Genomic DNA, 23,312 nt, shown 5'->3' with positions numbered 1-23,312 from the left:
AACAGAAAGTATTACGTGTGTAATGATGCCATTATCAGCTTCCTGCTTGCCTCTGGGCATGCCAGGGGGAATGAACTATTTAGCCACTTCTTTTCTCGTGCTTTGGAGCTCCCAGTGAATTTCAGCATCTCCCACAATTGGCATCTGAGCTGGTCAGGTTATGTAAAAAAAAGCTGAGCTTTGTGTACAGATGTCAAGGAGGAGCAGCAAGGCTGCAGTGTGTAATTGAATGAATAATGGGTGACTGACCCAATTGTGCTGAAAATGCCTCATAAAATTCAACTCTAAAGACCCAGGCCATAACAAAATGTAAAGTGCAGTTATAGCCAGAAGAACAACAGTATATAGATGGCAACTCTATTTAACAAATCCCTTCCATGTGCTCTTCCCCTTATCTGTTTACTTTCCTCAAAGAAAGCCTCCCCGCCCGGGGTTCATACAATGTTTCACTGCTCTGCAGAACTCACACAGCTAATGGGAAGAGAGATCAATTTTTAACTTCCTTTAAAACAATACATCCAAAACAGCATTATAAACTAAGTCTGCATTGCTAACAAGGATGCACAAGCCCACCCAGACTTTCAGGACCAGGTGCTCAGTGGGAAACAACACCCTCTTTAATACACAGATTTCTTTTTTGAGTCTCTATCAATTCACTGAAAGAAAGGTAAATAAAGAGTCAAATGCTGCTCCTTCAATGACAGAAGAATTATAGTTTTAAGAGAATTTTGCAGAGCTATAATTTTAAGGGATTTTTTTTAATTAAACTGACCTATATCAATAAAGGGTATCACTAGTAAGTAATTAATTTGACCAAAACTACTGATAGCTGCATTAACCTAAAAAAAGAATCCTTTTGTTACAGTTGCAGCATTCACACAGACTCTTACAAGTGTATTTGTATTATTTATGGTATGAATTTCACCATAGAATCCTTTCTCAAACCCTTGTTAGCCTTCAGAGCTACACCATAGAAATCCTTTATCCCTTTTAGAGATTAGCCCAACATACGATGCACACACAGCAATCAAAACCATGTAAGAACCAGCCATAGTTATGAACTACAAACAGTTTTTAACTACATTTATTCCCAGGTTGTTTTCTTCTACCACAAAACACCACCACAGAGAAGCCCCTCACAAGCTTTCCAATTAACTGACAAGCTAATGACCCGCAAGAGAAACCAGGCAGTCAATACTGATTCATTCTACCGACAAAGAGCTTTAACAGCCATGATCTGTTACATGTGACTTGAACCAGAAAGAGTATTTTCTTTTACAAGCACCCTGGAGCATCATATTTCATTTTAAGAGGGGTATTCTGTCTGCATAAAAGCTGCTTTAGGTATTACTACAAGGGTAAATGGCTTTAGAAAGAGCTCCTTGGAATAACACTAAATTCTTGCCTTGGAAGAAATCCATAGTTTTGACTCATTGCTATTCTTCTCTGACAGAACAGCTAATCAAGAATTTGACAGCTTGTCCTCACAATCTTAGCAATCTATTATAAGGACCATTTAGAACTTACTTCTCAAATTCAATATAAGCTAACTCCATCACAGAGAAAGCAAAGCTCTTGACCCAGTTGATGGAAGGGCTAGAATAAGACAGAAATTCAATTAACGCAAATTTAACCGACTAAATATGCAGGAAAATAAAGGTTTTTAACACTTGCAGAACCCACAGCAATCCATACATCATGTGCAATTTTTTCATTCATGCCGATGCCACATAGGCCTTTCATTTAAATGACTTGCAGTGGACTTACACACATTAGGATCTACAATGAGAACAGAAGAAAAGGAATGTAGACTTGCTATATCCTAGGGTCTCACTGTATACGTGCTAGACCAAAACAGGAAAGCAGGAGCTGAGGAATGATGTAATTTCTGGATGATGAAGGAAGTAATACTTTGACATAACATGGACTTCAGCTGGAGAGTTGTAGGAGGATGTGGGAATGGTGCATGTTCAGGAGCTCAGGCTGATCTGGCATGTAACAAGAGACAATGGGAAAAATTTTAAGAGCCAAACACTTCAGGCAAGCCACTGCCCCTTACTTATCTCATTTTACTGACCTTAAAAAAAAAATAGCTACCAAGTATGTTGAATTGTAATAACACAGAACCTGCCGAGATGATGATGTTCGTAATTGGGAATGGTGTGCAAGCTAAATAAAGGAAGCCAATTCAATGCAACGGAAGAAGACTAGGAAACAAGTGGTCTGGTTCACACATTCCTCACTCTATCACAGGCTTCCCACATGACTGCAGAGGACATTAAATGTCATGATATAATAGATAATGTTTAAAATGCCTTTTAAAGAATATTCCAAGAAGTTATGATTTGCAGGCAGGAATTACAGATAGTATGGAAGTGGCTTTGTTCAGAGGAAGGCTGACTAACACAATACTGGGAAGAATGGCTTTCTACTAAAGGAAGGCATGTTTCTGAATGTCTTTCCTTCTACTTTTCTAGCATACTTTCCTTTGCATACCAGGCTATTATGTATTTATGTTTTGCTTCTTAAGAAAAAATTAAAAGAATGCAAACTGGCAAAAGGCAAGTCATGCTGTTCTACACATTCAAGATATACAAATATACACACTGCTTAAACAGAAGCAGTTCCTGTATAAGTAATAACATATACAGAGTAACAAAAAAATGTAGTCAGAATGCAGTTTCCATATCTACACAATAGAATATACCACACATATGGTACCAGCGTAAAACAAATCCTGTACTGAAAATTCTAATTTTTCATAGAGAAACTAAGCTGTCATCTCTGATCCCTGCCTGAAGATCATGATAGACAAGAGTCCTTTAACAGTAAATATTCTCCTTTACATTACTGTCACCTAAAAAATTACTAAAGATCTTATTATTTAACTCCCTATCTCCAAACAACAATATAGTGCTTAAGCAAAAAGCACTTTAGTTTCTTTAAAACTAAGCACAAATTAGAATAATTTAAAATTACTCAAATTTGAATTTCTAATTCAAGAGCAACATCCTAGAAGCCCACATTCATATTGTATGCATATGAGAAAGCATGATGGGCTGAACCCTCAATTCATATGAATATGTATTCCCTCCTAGATAAAAATCAGCAGATTTAAACAGTTTACAGTTTGAATTTGGCCAGGAGTAAGGACACTGCCTGCAAAGGATAACCTCATTCTAGTGATCACAGCCTGCACAGAGCATGGTTTTTACAATCTTATGTCTTCTAATATGATTCCTCCTCCGATTCTCAAGTCACAAGAAGCTGTACTGTCTGAGATGATGAAAATATCTAAATCAAGCCCTACACTTCTAATCTTGCTTTTAACAGCAAACAAAAGCTGACCTTCAAAAAAAGCTTTTGTCCAGTCCTTTGCAAAAGGAATCAGAAGTGATACTTCAGGAACATTTGGTGTAAACATCTGTGACAGTCTACATCAAGCCAAAAATCCACCAAAAATCTTAAGTCTAGGGACTTTGCTGGGCCTTTAGGGAAAAAAATCTACAATATAAAAATCAAATCAATCAATAACTTCCTTGTATCTTTACAGTTCCCTCAGTGGGAATATCTCAGAAAGTTCTGAAGACAAACCAGAAAACAAAGCTTTTGAATAAAACTATACTTAACAAGAGACAGCTTTAAGCTAGACATGTACAACTGGGACTAAAGAAAAAAAAATAAAAAAAGAAAATATGCTTGTACCCAAAGTTTTCTTGAGTAAAATCAACAGATTCATTCCTTACAGATATCATGTGCAGATTTTTACCAGGACAAGACCACATTGTTGCTGGTCTTGAACTTCTGCTCAGGAACATTCAGGGCTAGATAGCATGAAATGCACTAAGGTAAACCAGCACTTTTTGTTTTCTGAAATTCTTTACCACAAAGTTGGATTCTATCTAATCAAGGAAGACATTAGATAAGATTTTCATTCTATGTGATCTGTTCATAAGCCTGTCTGGGCTATATCTGAGTATCACCATACCAGGAAAACAATTTTTCAGTCAAGCACGTAATTTCCTTTTCATCTCTGTGCAATGATCCATGGGACTTTAAACAATGAGATTTTCACAGCAGCACATCTCTGTAATGGGAAGCAAAATCATCCTTTAAACATAGCTCAGGGTTTTCTAAACAAACTCTGATTTTTCCTTGGATAATGCAGTCCACAGAAAACTTCTATATTATGAGAAAGTTAGTAAAACAATTATAAAAACACAAAATATCTGCTGAACTGATGTGCTGAAAATCCAATTTCTCTGTCTAAACCTAATGGTACTCTTGAGGCATGGACTTTTGACACTAAATAGGAGAAGAGTTGTGTTTAACTCATACTGAAAATGAAAATTCTGTCAGTTGCCAGAACTAGTCACCTGAATTAGAAGTAAAATGCAGAGTCTTACCTTGGAAAGCTTCCAACTTCAAAAATTAACCTGAGACAAAAATCAAGAGATGTACTTTAAGGCGCAGAAGCCTTGGGCCTTCTGCACATTTCAATCTACAGAGTTCTCCAAGGGTTTCCATATGAATGGGAATATGAATGAGAACTCAGAATTATGCACCAAGTGCTGAACCATCAGAGAAATTTTGCTCCATCAATTTGCTGCTCTTCTAGCTATGACTTGCAGAGCAATATTTCTTCACTGTTGCTTTATGTTAAGTATTGCTCCAATACATGTGCTTCCCCACATAGAATTTATCAAGAGGCAGAACCAGAAGCACACTTTCCCAACATCTGTATGACCTCAGCTCACCAACAACATTTCTCACTGACTCACGGGTTGCTGGGTGACTGCACTTGTCTTCACTGACTCTTAAAGAGTTATACCTATATGACTATAAAAACTCATCATCCTGCCCAGCTCTTGCATACACTAAGAACTCTAAACTGAGATGGTTCTTGTCTGCTGCAGTGCTGCCAGCCACTAGCCCCAATTAGGAGGCCTGCAGAAAAATCAGAACATTAGATGACACTTCACAATTTTTTATAAGAATTATCAATAAGGGTTTTTTTTAATGCCTGCAATAGCAATGAGGCAGCACCTCAGTATAGTTTTGCATTTTATAATATAAAATCATAGAATCATAGAATCAGTTGGGTTGGAAGGGAACTCCAAGATCATCAAGTCCAACCCTTGATCCAGTACCACCGTGGTTGCTAGACCATGGCACTAAGTGCCACATCCAGTCTTGCCTTAAAAACCTCCAAGGACAGAGAATCCACCACTTCCCTGGGCAGCCCATTCCAATGTCTGATTACCCTCTCTGTAAAGAAATTCTTTCTAATATCTAACCTAAACCTCCCCTGGCACAGCTTAAGACCATGCCCTCTTGTCTTGCTGATAGTTGCATGGGAAAAGAGACCAACCCCCACCTGGCTACAACCTCCTTTCAGGTAGTTGTAAAGAGTGAGGAGGTCTCCCCTGAGCCTCCTCTTCTCCAGGCTGAACAGCCCCAGCTTCCTCAGCCTCTCCTCATAGGACTTGTGCCTGAGTCCCTTCACCAATCTAGTTGTTCTCCTCTGGACCTGCTCCAGGACCTCAATATCCTTCCTGAACTGAGGGGCCCAGAACTGGACACAGCACCCAAGGTGTGGCCTCACCAGCGCTGAATACAAGGGAAGAATCCCTTCCTTGGACCTGTTGGTCACACTGTTCCTGATACAGGTCAGGATGCCATTGGCCACCTTGGCCACCTGGGCACACTGCTGGCTCATGTTCAGCTTCCCATCACTCCAACAGAAACAATCAGTTCACAGCCACCTGGGAATGCTGATGGCATCTTTAATGATTCCAAGCTCAGTTTTCATTGCCATGTATTGAGAAATCTGGTCCTGTAACACACTATTCAGAGCGCAAAACTGGCTGTCTGTTTGAACCAACCATTCGCATAGTGCTGCATTTCCCACCACTCTTGTGCCAGCTGATGTTGCAGGGTAGTTGAGGCAGTTGTTGCATCAGCTGCTACCCCAAACAGGAGCATCAGACTGAAAACAAAGGCACAGTCAAACAGCTCAACAGCAGGAGCAGTTCACATATCCTACCTAATACTTTTCTCAGATTTTCTGATGTATTAATAGATGCCCATTCTTCTGCCACATCTGTCTGGTGTGCAAAAAAACTAGGGCTTGCCCAGAGCAGCTGCAATTATTCTCCTAAGAATAACATCCATTTTACTTCACTGGCTGAAAGAGTCTGTCCCTAGATGCTGTTGCTAGCTATTTCTCTTCGTTATATACAAACAAATTTAGTATTCTACATTGATTGGGGCAGCTGGTCATTTTTCTCTAAAGAGAAATAAATCTCATTGTGTGCATACCCAGAGGAATCAGCACAGATGTAGCCTGGGCTTTATAGGCTGCTATGTCCCACTGGATGCTGTTCAAGCAAGCAGGGGGAACCAGATGCTCAGCAGGGAAAAACAGATTCCTTATTACACTGCACATGTGGGTACTCAAGCAAGTGTTACTCATCTTTCTGCTGGGACTTTTTCCTTCTGTTCGGAAGGACGAAAAAAAATACCTCTAAAATTGCTCCAAAATATTCAGGTTGCCAGCAGTGGTTCTGTCCTCCAAGATGGAAGACTTGCTTTCTCCTTTCCCTGCTGTGTTTTTAACCCCTCTTGTTCTTCCCAAGGAAGGTCAGTGCCTACAGTGTAGGAGACTTTGCAGAAGCCCTTTTTCCTCTCTCCAACAGGGGTCCCCACTAGACCCAGTGGGATCAGAATCACTATGAACTTCAAAGTCACGTTTGCACCTTCACAGGAAGAAAATTCACTTCACGTGCTGAAGCACAGGCATTGTTTGGCATGCCAAGCTTTCAGTACACTGTTACTCCTAGAGTTGCTGCCAAAAGTGAGAAAAAAAGAAATAAAGCTACTTGCCCATGGAGTCTACCCTTCAGCCCTAGGCAGAGAACAAAGGAATGAAATTAACCCTAGGTAGAATACAAAATGGAGAGGAAAACACCTATCTATCTACAAAAAGAAAGCTGAGCCTCCTAATCAGTCAGATAACAAAAGATGAGGCAGACCTCTTCCTTCACCTATGACTTGTCTTAGCCTCTCACAAAAGACTATAGCCAACTTCTTTGAGAAAGCTGAGATGATGATCTCATCGAAACACAAACCCAGCTGTGGGACTAGCTGAAAATAAGACAATCCTATTATCAAGGCTTGAGTTATGACATTTGATAAGAAATGTGGAGTCTCCCTTCAAAAGCCCCTTGGGGTAGAGGAAGCTGGCTGTGAGAAGAATCCCTCTGAAGGCAGAGTCCTCCTCAGATGCCAGGGAACATCCTCTCTTAGTTCTGCTCCTCAGCTGCAAGCCCACTGTTCCAGGTTTTGTGAAGGTGTAGCCCAAAAAATAAAATGGATCAACTAAACAAGATAACTACAATTAAAAAGAAAATAGGGCTTCATACCATCTTCATTATATCTAGCTATAATAGCAGCAGTGGTATCAGCTGTATTTTAAGAATCCTGTAATCATATTTTGGCTCACCTCATGTAGCATAGTCAAAGACAGGTTTCCTATCACAGAGAACAGTGTTAAAATTCTGTGTTAAGCTCTTAAAAAAAAATAAAATCAGAGCAGCATGAAAGGGCCCCCGATGGAAATTAAGTCAACCCAACAGACCTTAGGGGGCAACTGAAGCTGCCAGAAGGTTCCCATGCACAGAGCTTACAACTGGCACAGAAGTGAACAACAGAGAGGGCAGTTCTGCACAGCAGTTCTAGTGATATACAGCACTTCTTCATCTGATGCAAACAGTTTTTCAATTCCTGCAGACTTGTAAAGCTAAAATAACTGAACTAGTGAGGTGACTGAGCGCTCTCTCTTCTTCACTCTTACAACTTGATGATGAAGCTCTAACTGTGGTGGACACTACACAAGTTACCTGTCTTGGCTGCATATCTAACAACTCAAGACAGTCATTTCATCATGCATATCTATAAAAAGGAAATAAAGAAGGGAAAGCTCTCATCTCGCATTTATCTATTTTACTCACTTGCATTCCTTTTTAATATTATCCTTTCCCCGGACTTTTGATATTTTAGAAGAATACCATGTGGACAGATAGCATGGTGTAGGTGTGACAGAAAGAGGTATTTTTTAAGAAGGCGAAAAAGAAGAAAATTTGCCATACAAAGCTGGAAACAATACAAAGGAAGGAGCCCAGAAGGTTTATCCTTTCACACAGCACAGGAGCAAGAATCTTACAGAGATTAGAGACATATGCACACAACACACATGCTTACACCACCATCAGTGAACTGTAACAGCATCTGGGAAGGCAAGTGGCTATTGGGTAGGGACAAGTGATAGCAGGAGGAGGAAAGTCTGGTCAGAAGGGAAGAAAGTCTTCCTGCCAAGGGAGCACCATAGGATTGCCGACATTCTCCCAAGGCAAAACTTGATGATGCAGCACAGGAAAATCACCCACCAAGTAGAAAACGCAGAAGTAAATAAAATTGCAGGAGAAGGTAAAAACAACATTGACTTGCTGAAATTGGCTCCATGTGCAGCCAGTCCCAGGATCAGCTAAAACCTCCCCAGTGCCAAATGAGGCCAGAAGAAGTTAGAAAATCATGCAGTGCGCTTAGAGGTCTACCAAACCATCAGGATCTTCAAGGAACAACTTATAACACAGCATAGGAGTCCCTCCTGGAAAAAAAAAATCAGGAATATATTTCAAAAAAAAAAAAGTTTAGATTATTTTTGCTTCTAGCCTACCTATCAACAGCACTTTCTACTTGTAATTAAGCACTACTATGGTTGTAATATCAGGAAAAATGGAAAACAACAACAAAAAAAAACTTCAAATAACTCAAGAAGTAAATCCAGAAGACTCCAAGAGTATCTGGCATTAAAAGTACAATTCTGTTCTCTGCTGTTCCACATAAAGGCCCAGAAAAGAGTCACAAACATTAGCAGCCTGTGCACTGCAATATAAATTTTTTGATGCCATAAAGGCACTTCATCCCTATGCTCTTTGTATTTGTGATACTCTTCTATTCCCAAAGGATATTTTTGATATGTAGGCATTGTCACAGAAATAGTCAAATTAAAACTCAAACCACACAGTAAAAAAGGACTTTCCTAGACATGATTGCATGTTTTCTAGTAAACAACAGATACCCTTTTGAAAGAATGGATTGCAATTTGCTTTCCTCCTTTAAAGATAAGATTTTTGTTGAAAGGCTGATATCAATAAACATGGCTACATTAAGGCTTACTCGGTAATTTCATGTAGTTTGCTAACTTCTAATTTGACTAGATATTTTGAAGATCAACAAAAAGCGTACCAAGCAGTCTCTCCTAATGACAAAACACGACAGCCCATTCTAAATGCTACTTTCCTACATTACTATGTGAAACTATATAAAAGCCTTTTTTCCTATTTTTCCCAAGTAAACCAAGTTCTCTTAAAAAACACACCTGATCAGGCTTTGCCCTCAACTGAAGTTGCTGAATGCTTTGAGTACATTCCAACTAAAAAGGTTTACACCCTGAGCATTTGTATTTCTCTTTGATTTCATCTTTCTCAAATGAGCTCCGAGCATCACGATAGCAAAGTGAACTGGCTACATAAATCTTCAAGTTCAGTTTCTTGCAGCACTGGCCATACTGTAATAACTAATACATATGAATAGAAAGTTTCCCTATCTTCAGAAATCCCGCACAGCCACTGTAGAACAAATTCCTATTAATTAAAAAATCATTCCATGCAAAAAGTGGAAGAGGTGGAGCATTCAAATATTTTTAAAGGTAATTAATTGAATTTCTTTCAGCCAGCAATCAGTGCACAGACAATAGTCCAGATGGAACTTTGCAATTTATTTTAAGCACAACATGCTGTATGGACACATGCATCTGTAGATATGGATAAAAACAAAGAAAACGCTAAATGAAACTAAATATGAACTGAAGTATAAGAGATTTCCCCAGATTTTATTGTGGCATGAAAAAAAAAATCAAAAAATACCTCCCAAAAAAACCTCCCAAAAACCACAAACAAACAAACAAAAAGGAAACGAGAGGTACTGAAGTCAGTCAAATAATTAACATGGTCTTACTTTATAATTGGAAAATTCAACTTACACTAGCTAAAAACGTGTTTCTGAAATGGTGTCCACTTCAGTAGCAAATAAGGAAATTATATATTTTGATACCTTTTGCAAACTCCAGCAAAGAGTGCCTCACACTGAAACACTCATACCCATTTTCCTCTGATTTCAGTATGTTGCCTTTAGTTAAAACACTAGCATGTGTCACAGTGCACACAACACCAGCTGGTCCCACCTTTTAAACACATCTCCACACAAACCCACGGAAGTGAGCTTTTGCCCTGCAATTTCCTCGTTTTACAAAAACAATTACACCCTTTAGCTTACCAAGAGCAATTAAGTCTCTCTGGATGAGCACAACAACCACATTCTGTGGTCTCAATCTCAATAAGAATTCCCTGTCAAAGCATATTTCTTTGCCCATTAACCGGCAGGTTTTAACTCCATCTTCCAACAGCCCTCAAAGAAAGGTCCCAGAGTAACATGCCTAACATTTCTGAATTATTCAAACTCAAAGCATGCTGTAGTTGTTGACAAAGGCTTTTTGTTTTCAAAAAGTTTACCACATACCAAAGACAAACAAGACAAAATAAAGAATATTCCTGAAAAAATAACAATTGACAAGAAAAGCTTAGAAACAATGCTCATCCCAATGTTACATTGACTCACTCTCTTCTTCCTTCATACTTTTATTTGGGCAACTCTTCTTCGTTTTATATGTTCTCTCATGTTCCTCGAAGTTTGCTTCAATATGCTGTATTTAATAGCATTTAGTTGAAGAAAAATAATTTTTATTTTATAGTGAACTGCAAGCCACTGAATAAAATTCATTACAGCACAGACTGTCTTAAGAGTGCTTTGCACTAGCTCTGCCTTGTTACTCCAATGTGAATGCAATTCAGGTAGTCAGCAAATATTTATGCAAAAACATTATAGCAGTACTTTATTGACTAGCACAACGCTGTTGGAATAAATATATAGTATCTTGCAACCCAATAGCCAGGAACTTGTAATGTACAGCCCATCAATGCTGAACAACTTTCCACGTACACACTGATCTTCAGTATACATTCATAAGTAATAGAGCTATCTGTGTGAGAAACAAAAACTTTGGAAAACCTTTTTTTTTCAGCAATTATTCATAAAATAAAATGGAACTTTCCAGAAAAATCTCAAAGATTAAATATCCCAAGACTTTGGAATTTAAAAATAATATGCTGAACTAGCATCAATCAAGTATTTTAACCTGTTACCTAACATACAATACTTCTTTCACAAGAAGTACTGATTTAGAATAAGCCAATGCAAGTTGCAACCATGGAAATTCTGGCTAGATATGAGACAGAGGAAAAATTCATAGCAAGGGTGATGAAATGTAGGATGCCTAGCAAGGCTGCAAAATCTCCATTCTTGAAGATACGCAAAACTTGGGCAGATGGAGCCCTAAGCAGCCTGATCTTATTTGGAAATTGTGGTCCTGCTTTGAGCAGTTTAACAAGATGACCTCCTAAATTATTCTAGAACTGTATGACAATGTAGGTGATGCCCACAGGCACACAGGACATATACTCACACCAAATGTCTTACTGTCTGCATGCTGCTTTTTCATCTTACAGAAAGAGAACAGAACACGACTGGATGCAGACAGAAGATCACTGTACCTAAGATATGATGGACTGCATAGCTTTAAAAGGAAGCCACCTGTCACTTAAGCTCACCGTCAAACTGAACAAACTCTCACTATTAAATAACTGCAGCCATTACAAGGGCATTTTCTTCTCCTCAGCCCTTCCAAATATATAGCCTGCCCTGAAAGAAAGAAATAGCAGAGAACCCTCGCTGGTAATGTGGCTGCTGACCACCAAGCTGGGATGCTTTCAGCTACCTAAAGTAGCAAGTGGTTTGGGGAAAGAAATTTGAGAACCAAAAGCAAGGAAGTGGCCAAATCATAAAGTCAAGTGGTTGAGTCTCACAGTTGGACTGGAGATTTCAGTCTGTGCTCCCAAGACAGCTTGTGCACTTTCCAATAGAGTAACAGACACACATATACAACACTCGAGCAGATTTTAATTCAAAGACAGCCACCATCTTCTGCAGAGAGGAGAGGAGCTGCTCAACAGACAGTAAGTGGTACCTTTGAAAGGCTGCATCAGCCAGACTGTGACATAGTCCTACCAGTTCACTTTGCTTTTAAGTTATGAAGAAGGAAGGAAAAAAAACAACCCCAAAATCAAAACATTAGCACTTAATTGAGGGACTGTTGCCAACTCTCTCAAAAACTACAACCACCAGGTCTCTCTCATCTAGTTGAGTGCTATAATTATTAAACTTCTCCACTTTCCCAGAGTCAGACTCCTCTTGCCTGTTGGCTTTTGCTAGATTTCTACTTTTGCATTCCTGGATACAATAAGGCCCAGCCTAAGAACTGTGATGGAGCATGCTCCCTGCCAGGACACTGAAATCCTTGGCAGGTAAGAGCTTGCCCTGAGTCCGTAGGTTCAGATCTAGGCAGGCTACAGAGGACCTCAAACACAGAGTTTCCACATTCTGAACCAAGGACTCTGTCTCCTACATGACCATGCCATAGGCAGGCATTTACATCACTACCATTAGTTATGGTCAGAATAGGCTTTGGGGTTTTACACAAACACCCTACTATAACCTGAAATAGGAGATTTAAACTGTTCCCAAAGGTTCTCACAGATGCCTAAGTATGTTTACTTGTGCAGCCCAAACCAGCATTTTTGCATCCTTTATTGGGTCTAACTGAGATGGAGCTAACTTAGCAGCCCTCACAGTGCTGTGCTTTGCACTGGTAGCTAGAAAGTTGCTGATAACACACCAGTGTTTTGGCTATTGCTGAGCAGTGCTGGCACAGCATCAGCACTGTCTCTCCAACATTCTGCCCTTCACCCCCCAGTAGGCTGGGGATGGGCAGCAATTTCTCATGAACATTAATATCAAACTAAACCCAATAAACACAAAGGGAGAAAAGAAATTGCAAGCAACGTAGTTATTGCTTATCTGGGAGGAATACAAGTTAGCATAAACGGGAATTTTATTTTCTCAGCAGTAGTATCACTTTCAAAGTCCTATCACCAGCGTCCAATTGAGTCTAGGGCCCAAGTGCTTCTATTGCTTTTGTAAATAAAGATGAGGTTATTTCCAAAACATTATCAAGAGTAGCTACTTTTCCATTTAAGGAATCATATGCTGTGCATGTAACTGTAGGTGTCCCAGAAGTATTCACACTGCCTCCTTTCCCCCACTACCTCAAGTCCACTGTCTGAGTTTAACACTCATCACATTGGACTTTATTATGATTATGAGTTTACTGAAGCAAGCAGCATCTCTAATATTTATTTGAATGGTGCCTAGTACACACTTTCAGGTTGTGATAAATGTTTTAATCACTGCACTATAACAAACTGGGGAAAAAAAAATCCACCAGTTAACAAGAAGAAATGGTGTAAACTGATGATAGGTATTAAAAATTGATGGATGCATATGCTCTCTATAGGTGACCCTTTATCATAAAAAACCATTAAGTGCAAGACCTTCAAATAACTACAACCCCTTCCTGAGGAAGTACATCAATATTAGAATTTCAACATCTCTTCTTAGAAAATTTTCCAGAGTCTGAATGCAGCTAATTAGCTGGCACTATCACAAAGAAACAACTGACAGCCAATTCAACAGAACATTGAGCAAGATACAAGACTCTACATCCAAACTGAAATTTAGATACCTCTTTATTGTTCCTGGAAGATCTAGACTGAATGGAATTTGATAGGAGGCTGCTAAAGTGTCATCCACAGCCTTGCTTATTTCCTGCAGTTCTCTCAAAGAAACGCAGCCAAGTAAAGCAGCCAGTTCACAGTCCTGTGACTGAATAAGTCTATCTTGTTCTTCAATTTCTCTTCTTAGCTGTTGATCTTTTGCTTCTAATATGGCCAGTCTTGTTCGGAGGTCTTCAATTTCTTTCTGCATAGAACAGAGACCAGAGTTTACTATATAAACCCCGTTAAAGAAACCCCTCTGCCCCTAAAAAAAACCACAGTACAAGTCTCGAGAGTTAGCATGAATTAAGTCTGTACAATTTAGCACAATATTAAATAAGAAGACATCCTTTAGCTGACATGCAAAACTCTTACGTTGGTTGTATTTAGAAACTCCAGCGCTTCCAACGGTCTGAAAACTCCTCCCTTTCAACACCAAATTCCAGGTTTCTCTTCCAACACTCACTGTCAGCCATCTTTTACTTTTAGAATACACAGGTATTTCCCAAGTTAAAAATTTTCAGGAAAAACAAACAAACAAACAAATCTCAATTCAACCATATAACAGAATCTCACTCTACAGACTGGCAACTGAAGTGATCTGTCCTCCTGGAGAATATCCCCGCAATGGTTCCTCTAGGCCTCCAGTCCAACATCAGGCACAGGATGCAAGTGGAGAAACTCTGACTAACTGGACAGCCCTTTTGATAATTAACACTTCATTTTAATTAAGAGCACAAAATCTGTCCCTGGACTTGAAATGTCCAGAACTTCAACCTCAGTTGCACCAATCTTGCTAGAAGTTCAAACTCTGTGCATTGTGATACTGATGTTTCTTCAAGAGCATGTTATAATTTTTAGAATCATAGACGTGTACAATCACTAATGTTGGAAAAGACCCCTAAGATCATCCTGTCCAACCTTTGACCGAACACCACCTTGTCAACTAAACCATAGCACTAAGTGCCACGTCCAGTCATTTCTTGAACATTGCCAGGGATGGTGACTCCACCACCTCCCTGGGCAGCCTGTTCCAATGCCTGACCACTCTTTCTGTGAAGAAATTCTTCCTGATGGCCAACCTGAGTTTCCCCAGTACAGCTTGAGGCCGTTTCCTCTTGTCCTGTCACTAGTTACCTGGGAAAAGAGGTCGACCCCCATCTGGCTACAACCTCCTTTCAGATAATTGTAGAGAGTGCTAAGAACTCCCCCTGAGCCTCCTCTTCTCCAGGTTAAACAACCCCAGCTCCCTCAACTGCTCCTCATATGACTTACTCTAGACCCTTCACCAGCTTCATTGCTCTTTTCTGGACACACTCTAGCACTTCAATGCCCTCCTTGAAGTGAGGGGCCCAAAAAAAAAAGTTTCACAAATTTGCATTTCATCCTTGTACAGGTTTTTCCTTGAAAACCCAACAGATAGCTTGCATCTTCAAGAAGTCTGCGTTGCCGAGTCAAAGGTATTTAATATATAGCCCTTGGCTCATTTGTACCAGAATTTGAAAAGCAATTAGGAAATACGGTGGGGGGAGAAGGGGGGAAAGGAGTACTTGTCAAACTAGCTGAATGTCATACTGAAGAATTTGCTTCTATTCCTACATTTCTTACTGTCTCTATGAAACCTTGCAAGCCACTTAAACTATTATCTTCACATGCAGCCACAGACTATGTTCACCATTTTTAATACAACCCGCAAGAGAGGTCTCTGACAGGTCATCTACAGACTCTCAACAGAAATCAAAGCTCAATTCCATGCTCTGACTCCATTTAGTCCAATTAAAAATAAAAAACAAAATTAAAACCACAAACTCAAAACTAAACCTTTAACAGATAAATAACTAGGCATTACAAAACCGACATTAGAAACAGTGTGGTTTTTTATGGCAATTCACTTCTTCATTCTCCATGTTTAAAATGGCAATAAGAATATCTCTTTACTTGAAGTGGTGTTACACAGATAAAATAAGTTGTTTTGAATCACTAAGATGTCATATTGATTAATACTGTAAAAAGAGTCCATTCACTAATTAATAAATTTGAATCCAAAATAGGGTTTGAGTGGCATACAGTAAAGGGGTTCTAAGACCAAATACTGAGTAATGAAGATAACACAGTATTCTGAATATCTGAACAGACACTTTCCATCTTCAGCAATGTATGAGGCAGGGATCCAGGGGGCGGGGGAGAGGGCAGCCTTATATAATTAAAGACTCATAAAAACATACATACCATGCACAGATAACTAACTTGGGCATTTCTTTGCTTTTTCGGAGCTTCACTTTGAAACCTTAACATCATTTTAATGTTTTCAATGTAATTTTTGTGAAGTTTAGTTCATTAATGCTCATTTTGTCAACAAACGCACTTTCAGGTTTGCTGCACTGTAACTAGCTTCTGCAGTATCACTTAAAACAAGAAGAAACAGTCCTTGCACATTCAAAGGTTGGTTGGCTCAAAAATTTCAACTTATAAATAGTGCTGTACACTAGATTCATCAATTACTTTCCTCCTTTTTTGGTTTTAGATTTAGGAACAAGAGAATGCTGTGGCCCATGTTTCAACTCACAGGCATTTGTCAAGGACAGAAAGGTCAGCAGACCAAAAAACATCAGTTTTGTTTCTTTCAGTCTCAAATTAGGCTTTTAGTGTGCACAAAGGACAATTCTGTCTGTATTACTGGTTTGGGAATACTGCCAAAATCTTAATAGGCCCTACTTAATACAAAGACCTTACATATTCTGTGAAAAAGTAGTAATTGCGATCACTGCAATAAGCAACCTACATGGGAACAGAAAGGAAGATGAACAGAATCTGGGTTTACAAACACACTTTTAGTACTAAAGTGTTATTACAACATTAATAGATAGCAGAAGCACACAATCTGCATTCACAGAGAGAAAGCTGCCCTGCTTGGGAATAGTTCACAGGCATTTTTGGGAGCGTGGAAATTTTAGTCAGTAAACTGGAATTCTCCCGCGTTCTTTTCTAGAAATGCCAAGAAGCCTTTAATGTGCTCTTGGTCAGCCTCCAGGGACAGATAAAAAGGACTTGAAGTCTCACCATGGAGCAGCAGACAATATTCATCCCACTAAACATAAGCTGAAGTTTTATTTTGTGGATTTGAGCTTGAACAGATATTTCTAACACGACAGCTAATCAGTACTGATGCTAAACCTCCAGCTTCACTTACAGGCTTGTGTTCTCCATGAACTACAGATTGCAGTAGAAACATAATTATGTAAATTTTAGATACTGTCACAGGTTTTCAAATCCCTGAAGACAAATGCAGAAGCACCAGGAGAGAGGGAAGAAGGGAAAGTAAAGAAAAGTGGGGCTGGGGGGGAAATTATTTCTGATCATGCAAGATTTTGGGCAGGACCAATCCTTAAGGGGTACTGGAAGCAACCAATCATCACAGGTTAGCCTCTCCCAAACCTTGAATTCCTAATAATTTTGATTAAATGCTAATAAATAGCATGCCTGTACAACAATGGGGTAATTTCTCCCTAATAACTACACAGAAATAAAGATTCAGTTGGAATAAGAAAAACATTAGCTGTTGTGGAGTTTCAAGTAAAGCAGCTTTCCATTCAATATCTTGAGGTGGTTGCTGAATGTCTGGATCAAAAATAGTTTTCTGCACAGTGATACTGTTGAACTAACTCTTATACATTGACGAAGTAAATCTAAACAATACAATGGTGATGATTAGGATAGAAAAGATTTCTTCAGCTAAGTAAGACTGAGATGATCATCTAAAATGCTTTTCTGTCTTTCGTGGTTTCATATATATATATGTATATGTGTATATATATATATATCTATCTATATATATATATATATACACACATATATATACACGAATGTGTATACAAACACAGATTATTTTACGATTGGATCCACCAAAGCAATGAGAGTATCAAAAAAAGAGATTTTAAGGTAAGACCACACAAAAAAAGGAAAATTAAGTCTACTAGCTCTCTAAGGTGCCACATTGCCAACTATGATCACCAAGGTCTAAAAGACTTATAACTAGACAGTAAACTCATAGTTTTGAAGGACAGTGAAAAAAAAAGACCTAAATTTTGCTTAAAAGGATTGCAGATTTAAAATTGGACAGAAGCCATCTTAAAAACATTCCATTTGCCCACATTGTGACATCACATGTCAGTGTAAAGCTATTGTTAGCAAATGCTGACTGCTTCATGATGATTCCTTCATCCTTATGAAAAGCATCAATCATCTTTCAGGAATAAAAGCTGGTAAATCATGTATTTATAATAAATTCTAACCAGAAGCAGATGAAAACTTTTTGTCTTCAGAAAAAACACTTCTGAAGATCAGTTTAATATTAAAATGGCAAATTATAACATAAAAAGCACACTTAAAAAGATAATGAGGAAAGTTTAAGCATGCACACAAGCCACCAAGCCTTCTAGCTCTGCTTCTCTGTAATGAGATTAACACAACTCCTGTAGCTGCCATCTCCAATCATCACTTAGATTATCAACTGGACTACAGCCAAGGTTCTAATTGCAACACAGAAGCAAAGTTGCTACTACAATAAATTTATTTAATTCTGTGTGACAGCTTACAAGCTTTTCCCCACACAGCACTGGTTCTTACACAGAACTCTGCAGTCCAGTTACCTGTAACCATTTCTTTTCTTGAAAAAGCTGGCTTCGTTTTGTGGCCGAAACCTGCATCCTCTCCTGGAAAGTTGATCTCAAAAGTTTATGTTCTTGTTCATGACAAAGATCATTTTCTTCATGTCTAACCCTTTGAGAAAAACATGACAAAAGCTAAAAATTAGTGTTATCGACAAGTATCAATGTCTCAAAGATTAAATAGATCAGAATGCTACATGTTACCTTTAGAGTCATAACACTCCATCACCAGAATGATTACATCTTAACAGATACAGTTAGGGAACAAGAGATTTTTCCTTGGCATATCTTCCTTTGTTATCTCAAACATTTACACTGTTTCTACAACATGCTGAAGAAAGAAAATGGAAAACTTGTGTAGCTTCAGGCTTCCCCCAGCTTTTTCATATTTCAGAAATTTATCCATCACTGCCTTGAAAGAGACAAAACTAAGGCATCTAGTTTCTATCAATACAGAGAAATGTCTCTCTTAGACAGAAGTTTAGAAACTTGCCAAAGCCATTTTTGCAGCTTCTGTCAGCTTTTAGAGACTACATTAGAGATCATCTGGAGTGTTCGTTCCACGATGCCTAATTTTACTTCTCTCTTGCACAGCGAGTTCTTTCAAAATTGCAGTCAGTGGGTTTCCTCACAGTGGTTTGTACAACTCCCAGTCGTAAATGTTAGCATGACTGGACCCCAAGGAAATCAGTGAATTACGTTAAGTATCAATTCTATAATCAGACTATCAAAATGTACCTGCAAACAATGCAAATCTGCTTAAGGGCACGTACACTTGCAAGGCCAATTGCATTTTTGTGTCCATCTCTAGGGACAAGTACATGCATTTCCACATAGAGGGTATAGGTGCATTTCAGTATCATGTTTAAAAAATAGTCTCAAACAAAGAATGTTTTTGAAGTATGATTTCCCACTGTAATCTTGCAAAGCAAATATATCCATGCCACACACAAAACATGCATCACAAGTCTGGTTTAAGCATGATTAGTCACGCAATCATGATCTCCATGCACAGCTGTTGAACAAGCCTGTAGAACAAGAGGTTCTCATCTATTCTCCAGGACCATCAAAAGACCAGCATCCTTTACTCCCTCTCTATAGGCTGAAGAATGTACTGAAAAAACAAAATAAAACCTTGGCCCTAAAATAAATATCATTAAGCAAAATAAACATAATGACAGGAACTGTATCTCTGTAATAACAGCACAGATCAAAGCAACATCTGTATTAGGAGGTGTTAAGACCGTCACTGTGCCTTACAATCATCATAGGTTCCTGTGGATCCAACCAACCACACGTCCCAGCAGCTCTGAAGCCACCTTCCTTCAGTTGGACCTGCATCTTTCCTAGAGAGGTACGTAATAAATTTCCAAGTGGTCGATCAAAGTTTAGGAAAAATTCTCAGAACCTTCTCGGAAATCCCATGGATATCTGCCTACTTGGTACTGATGGAACAGAAACAAGATCTCTCTGATCTCAAACCTGGGTGACTGCACAGTGCTGTTTCCTAAGCTAAACATAACCAAATCTGGCTTCTACTCTGCCCCCAATATCCTGTGTCAACATCAAATGCATTCACCTAAAAACTCATCTCATAATTTAATTAAGTAAAACAAAACCAGGGCATGAATTTCAGCTTTGTATATTAAACAACCTGCCAAACATACTTTTCATTTTAGGACATTGCGAAAAGATGAGACTGGCTTACCTACAGTAAAACTGCAATGTTCTGGTCTTCTGGGGCTAGTTTGATCATCTTTTTAATTTTCCAGGTTAAAAAACAACAACAATAAACCAAAAAAGAAGTCGTGGGTATACTGCTTTTGTTCCAGTTCAAAATTAAAATAAAAACTGGAGCCTACAAATTTTCCTTGAAGAAGCAGTCATGTTTTCCACTGTACCATCTAAAAATAATTTTGGAAAAGTCTTAAACCTCTTTACAGAAGACAAAGTGTATGCTTGCTGTATCAACAAGAGCATCAGACCACAGACAAAGCAGTATAAAAGGCTACAAGAATCAAATGAGCAAAAAAAAAAAAAAAAAAAGGGTCACAACAACAGTCAAACTCAAGCTCAAAGAAAGGAGTGTGCATTAGACAGAAAAGAGGATATTAACCTGCCCCTGAAAAATGGCACCGCTCAGACCTGTGCAAAGAGAGGAGTTACAGATCTAATCATACACAGAACAAGAACACTTTCATAACTATATATAACATCTATATATATTAAAAAAATCGTATATATATATTATATAGGGACAAAAATAAGCAGACTTCGTAGCTGAAGGATGCTTTAGTGACTCAGTTTCTATGACACCAGAGACACCACCACCTCTAGAGCCAAAATCATTATTACAAATTAATGCACGAAGTAAACACATCTTAATGACCAAATAGAGAATGGTGTATCCTAATCTTAAAGCCTCAGAAGGTAGAAGGAAACAGCTCTGAAGGAGTGCAGCTTGTTTTAAATCTCCCATATTAGTAGACGCTATAAACAGAGGCTAAAAATAACTTCAGATTCTCAAACTTTGAAAAAAAAAATTCTATTATCTTTACTGATTTTATCTAATTTTCATGTCTATCAAAAATTACACCCAAACATATTGACTAGCACACTGCAGCCTTTATATGTACCAGCTGCCAGAAAACAAAAGGTTTTCCTTGTTTCATTTGTGCTATTGCATTTGAGAATAGCTTTCAATACCTATAAAGCATCCTCTTACTTCTAACAACAGTAACTAGGAGCATAGACAAAGACAGAACAAGAAATAGAGGCAACTTTTTTTTTCCTAAGCTAACTACCCCCCTTGGGTCATCCAACATATCTCGCATTCCCCCAATCTTTGAAGCTGTTATCCCTTCAAGACAAGGCTGAGAATCTTTTTTTGTGACTTTGTACAGTTCTGAGCACAATACTGCCACCTAACAAGTAGCATACAAAAGGAAGCTCCAAAAGATCTATTCATATCAAAAAATAATCTGGTTTTACTTTATATTTAAATATCCTTTCATCGCCTGAAAGGGAGCATCAGAATTAACTCCACGGGGAACCGCTGCTCAAGCTGTGTTGCTGTTGTATGCTCAAGCTGCCATGCCAAGGATTCAATCCCATTCCCACTCAACATCAATCAGAAACGTTCCATTTAATTTGCCAGTTCATCATGATCAATGTTTTTCAGGGCAGTTCTGAAAGAATTGCAGGAAGAAAAAAAAAAAAAGAGTCGCAGGGTAGGATTTTCATAAACAAGCTCCATATTGATATGTTAGAAGGTAATTAAAACTCTTTATTAAAATTATTCATAAAGTGTATTCTGCGTTTTGAGAAAAAAGAAGCACCATTTTACATGATAACGAAGCAGCAAACTTACCGATGATCAGTAGCCCAGCGCAATGCTGCCTGAACTTGGGTAGTGAATCTATCCAAAAAATTGCTGACTGAAGGATGCCTTGAAGGAAGTTGAAATTTTAAAGATTTTTTCTCTTTTTCCAGTTCTTCCAGTTTCCGTCTAAATTTATCAGCTAGAAATTAAAGAAAAAAAAAAAAAGAAAATTAAACAGTGACAAAACAGTCCTGTTTTACCCAAAGAAAAAAAAAATCTCTCTCAAAAAAAAATAAAATCCACTTCACAGATGGTTCTTCTTCTTCCCCTTTTGATAAAAAGTATCAGTCTGTTTCGCTCAAAGATGAATTAACAAGACTACAATGGAAAACATCAAATAACCAAGATGCTAAGCTACTTTATTCTATGACAAGGACAAAACTGCAGGCTTCACAGCACTTTCACAGAGTTTTAATTTGATAGGGCTCCAAAGAATTGGTTCAAAGTTATCATCCATGCTCTTTTTCTGGAGTAACTGCTGAAAATTCAATTCTAGTAACACTGCTACTCTTCACTGCTTCAGTATGTCTTAAAACTTACATGGCAGTTACACATTTAAATTCTGGCCTTTTAAAAACTTGTATTGTTATTAGGTCAAGAACTGAAGAATCAGATACGATATCGCAGCAGTGCGTTTCAGCAGAAAATGCACATGTAACTATAGCAATTAAACAATCATCACATTCCAGGTTTTCCTGAGTTACCCTTAGTTTATCGTCCAACAAAAAGATTTACTTTCAACTTGAAGTAAAAATGATAGTGGTCCCTAAGAGATGGCTTTGATTCTACCATAACTCTACACATTTCTTAGGGTAACCACTTCTCTATATGTTACTTCTTATTTGTTTTCTGTCCCTGTGTAGGAAACAAAGGAACATCTTTCCAATTGTTAATTATTATTTCCAGTATGTCTATCTTCTATTGTGCCAGTGCGCTAGCAAAATCACATACGTGACAGATAACAAGACTGCCTCGTCCAAGATAGAACACCTTAGACGGTACATTAGTCAAATCAGAGAGTTTTGAGCTAACCCACTAACAGAAAACCTTTACAATTCAGTACTTTCCTTGTGACCTCGCTGCCTACAATTTTGTGCCATTAGCAATCCTAATATTTTCAATACATTATTATCAGAATAACATCCACCTGTGCATGCTTTTTATTGCTTATTTTCTTTCTTTATCCTCAAAGGTGGTTTAAGAAGAGGAGTTGTTTATATTTACTGGTTTAGAGAAATGACGTATTTTTACAATAATCTATCATTAGTGGGGGCCTCTGGTGGTCTAGTGGTTAGGGTGCAGGACTCTCACCGCTGCGACCCGGGTTCGATTCCCAGCCCCCCGGGCAGATGGAGCTCGTCAGCCCTGTAAGGCAATCCATCTAAGAGAAGGTCACTCTAAACAAACCTACGT

General features: G+C 38.5%; 1 protein-coding gene across 1 annotated transcript in view; it reads right to left on the bottom strand.

The window, feature by feature from the left end:
- Positions 1-23,312, bottom strand: part of DISC1 (disrupted in schizophrenia 1) — a 171,338-nt gene that overhangs the window by 113,657 nt on the left and 34,369 nt on the right. Inside the window, 5 exon segments of the mRNA XM_017817605.1 lie at positions 1,406-1,444; positions 7,160-7,175; positions 13,820-14,055; positions 18,500-18,629; positions 21,888-22,038. Of these exon segments, the coding sequence (XP_017673094.1) occupies positions 1,406-1,444; positions 7,160-7,175; positions 13,820-14,055; positions 18,500-18,629; positions 21,888-22,038 (572 nt within the window).

This window comes from Lepidothrix coronata, unplaced genomic scaffold, assembly GCF_001604755.1.
Source record: "Lepidothrix coronata isolate B3197 unplaced genomic scaffold, Lepidothrix_coronata-1.0 Scaffold61, whole genome shotgun sequence".
Lineage (NCBI taxonomy): Eukaryota > Metazoa > Chordata > Aves > Passeriformes > Pipridae > Lepidothrix > Lepidothrix coronata.
Note: the sequence above shows the minus strand (reverse complement) of the source record. Positions and strands in the feature narration are given on the sequence as shown.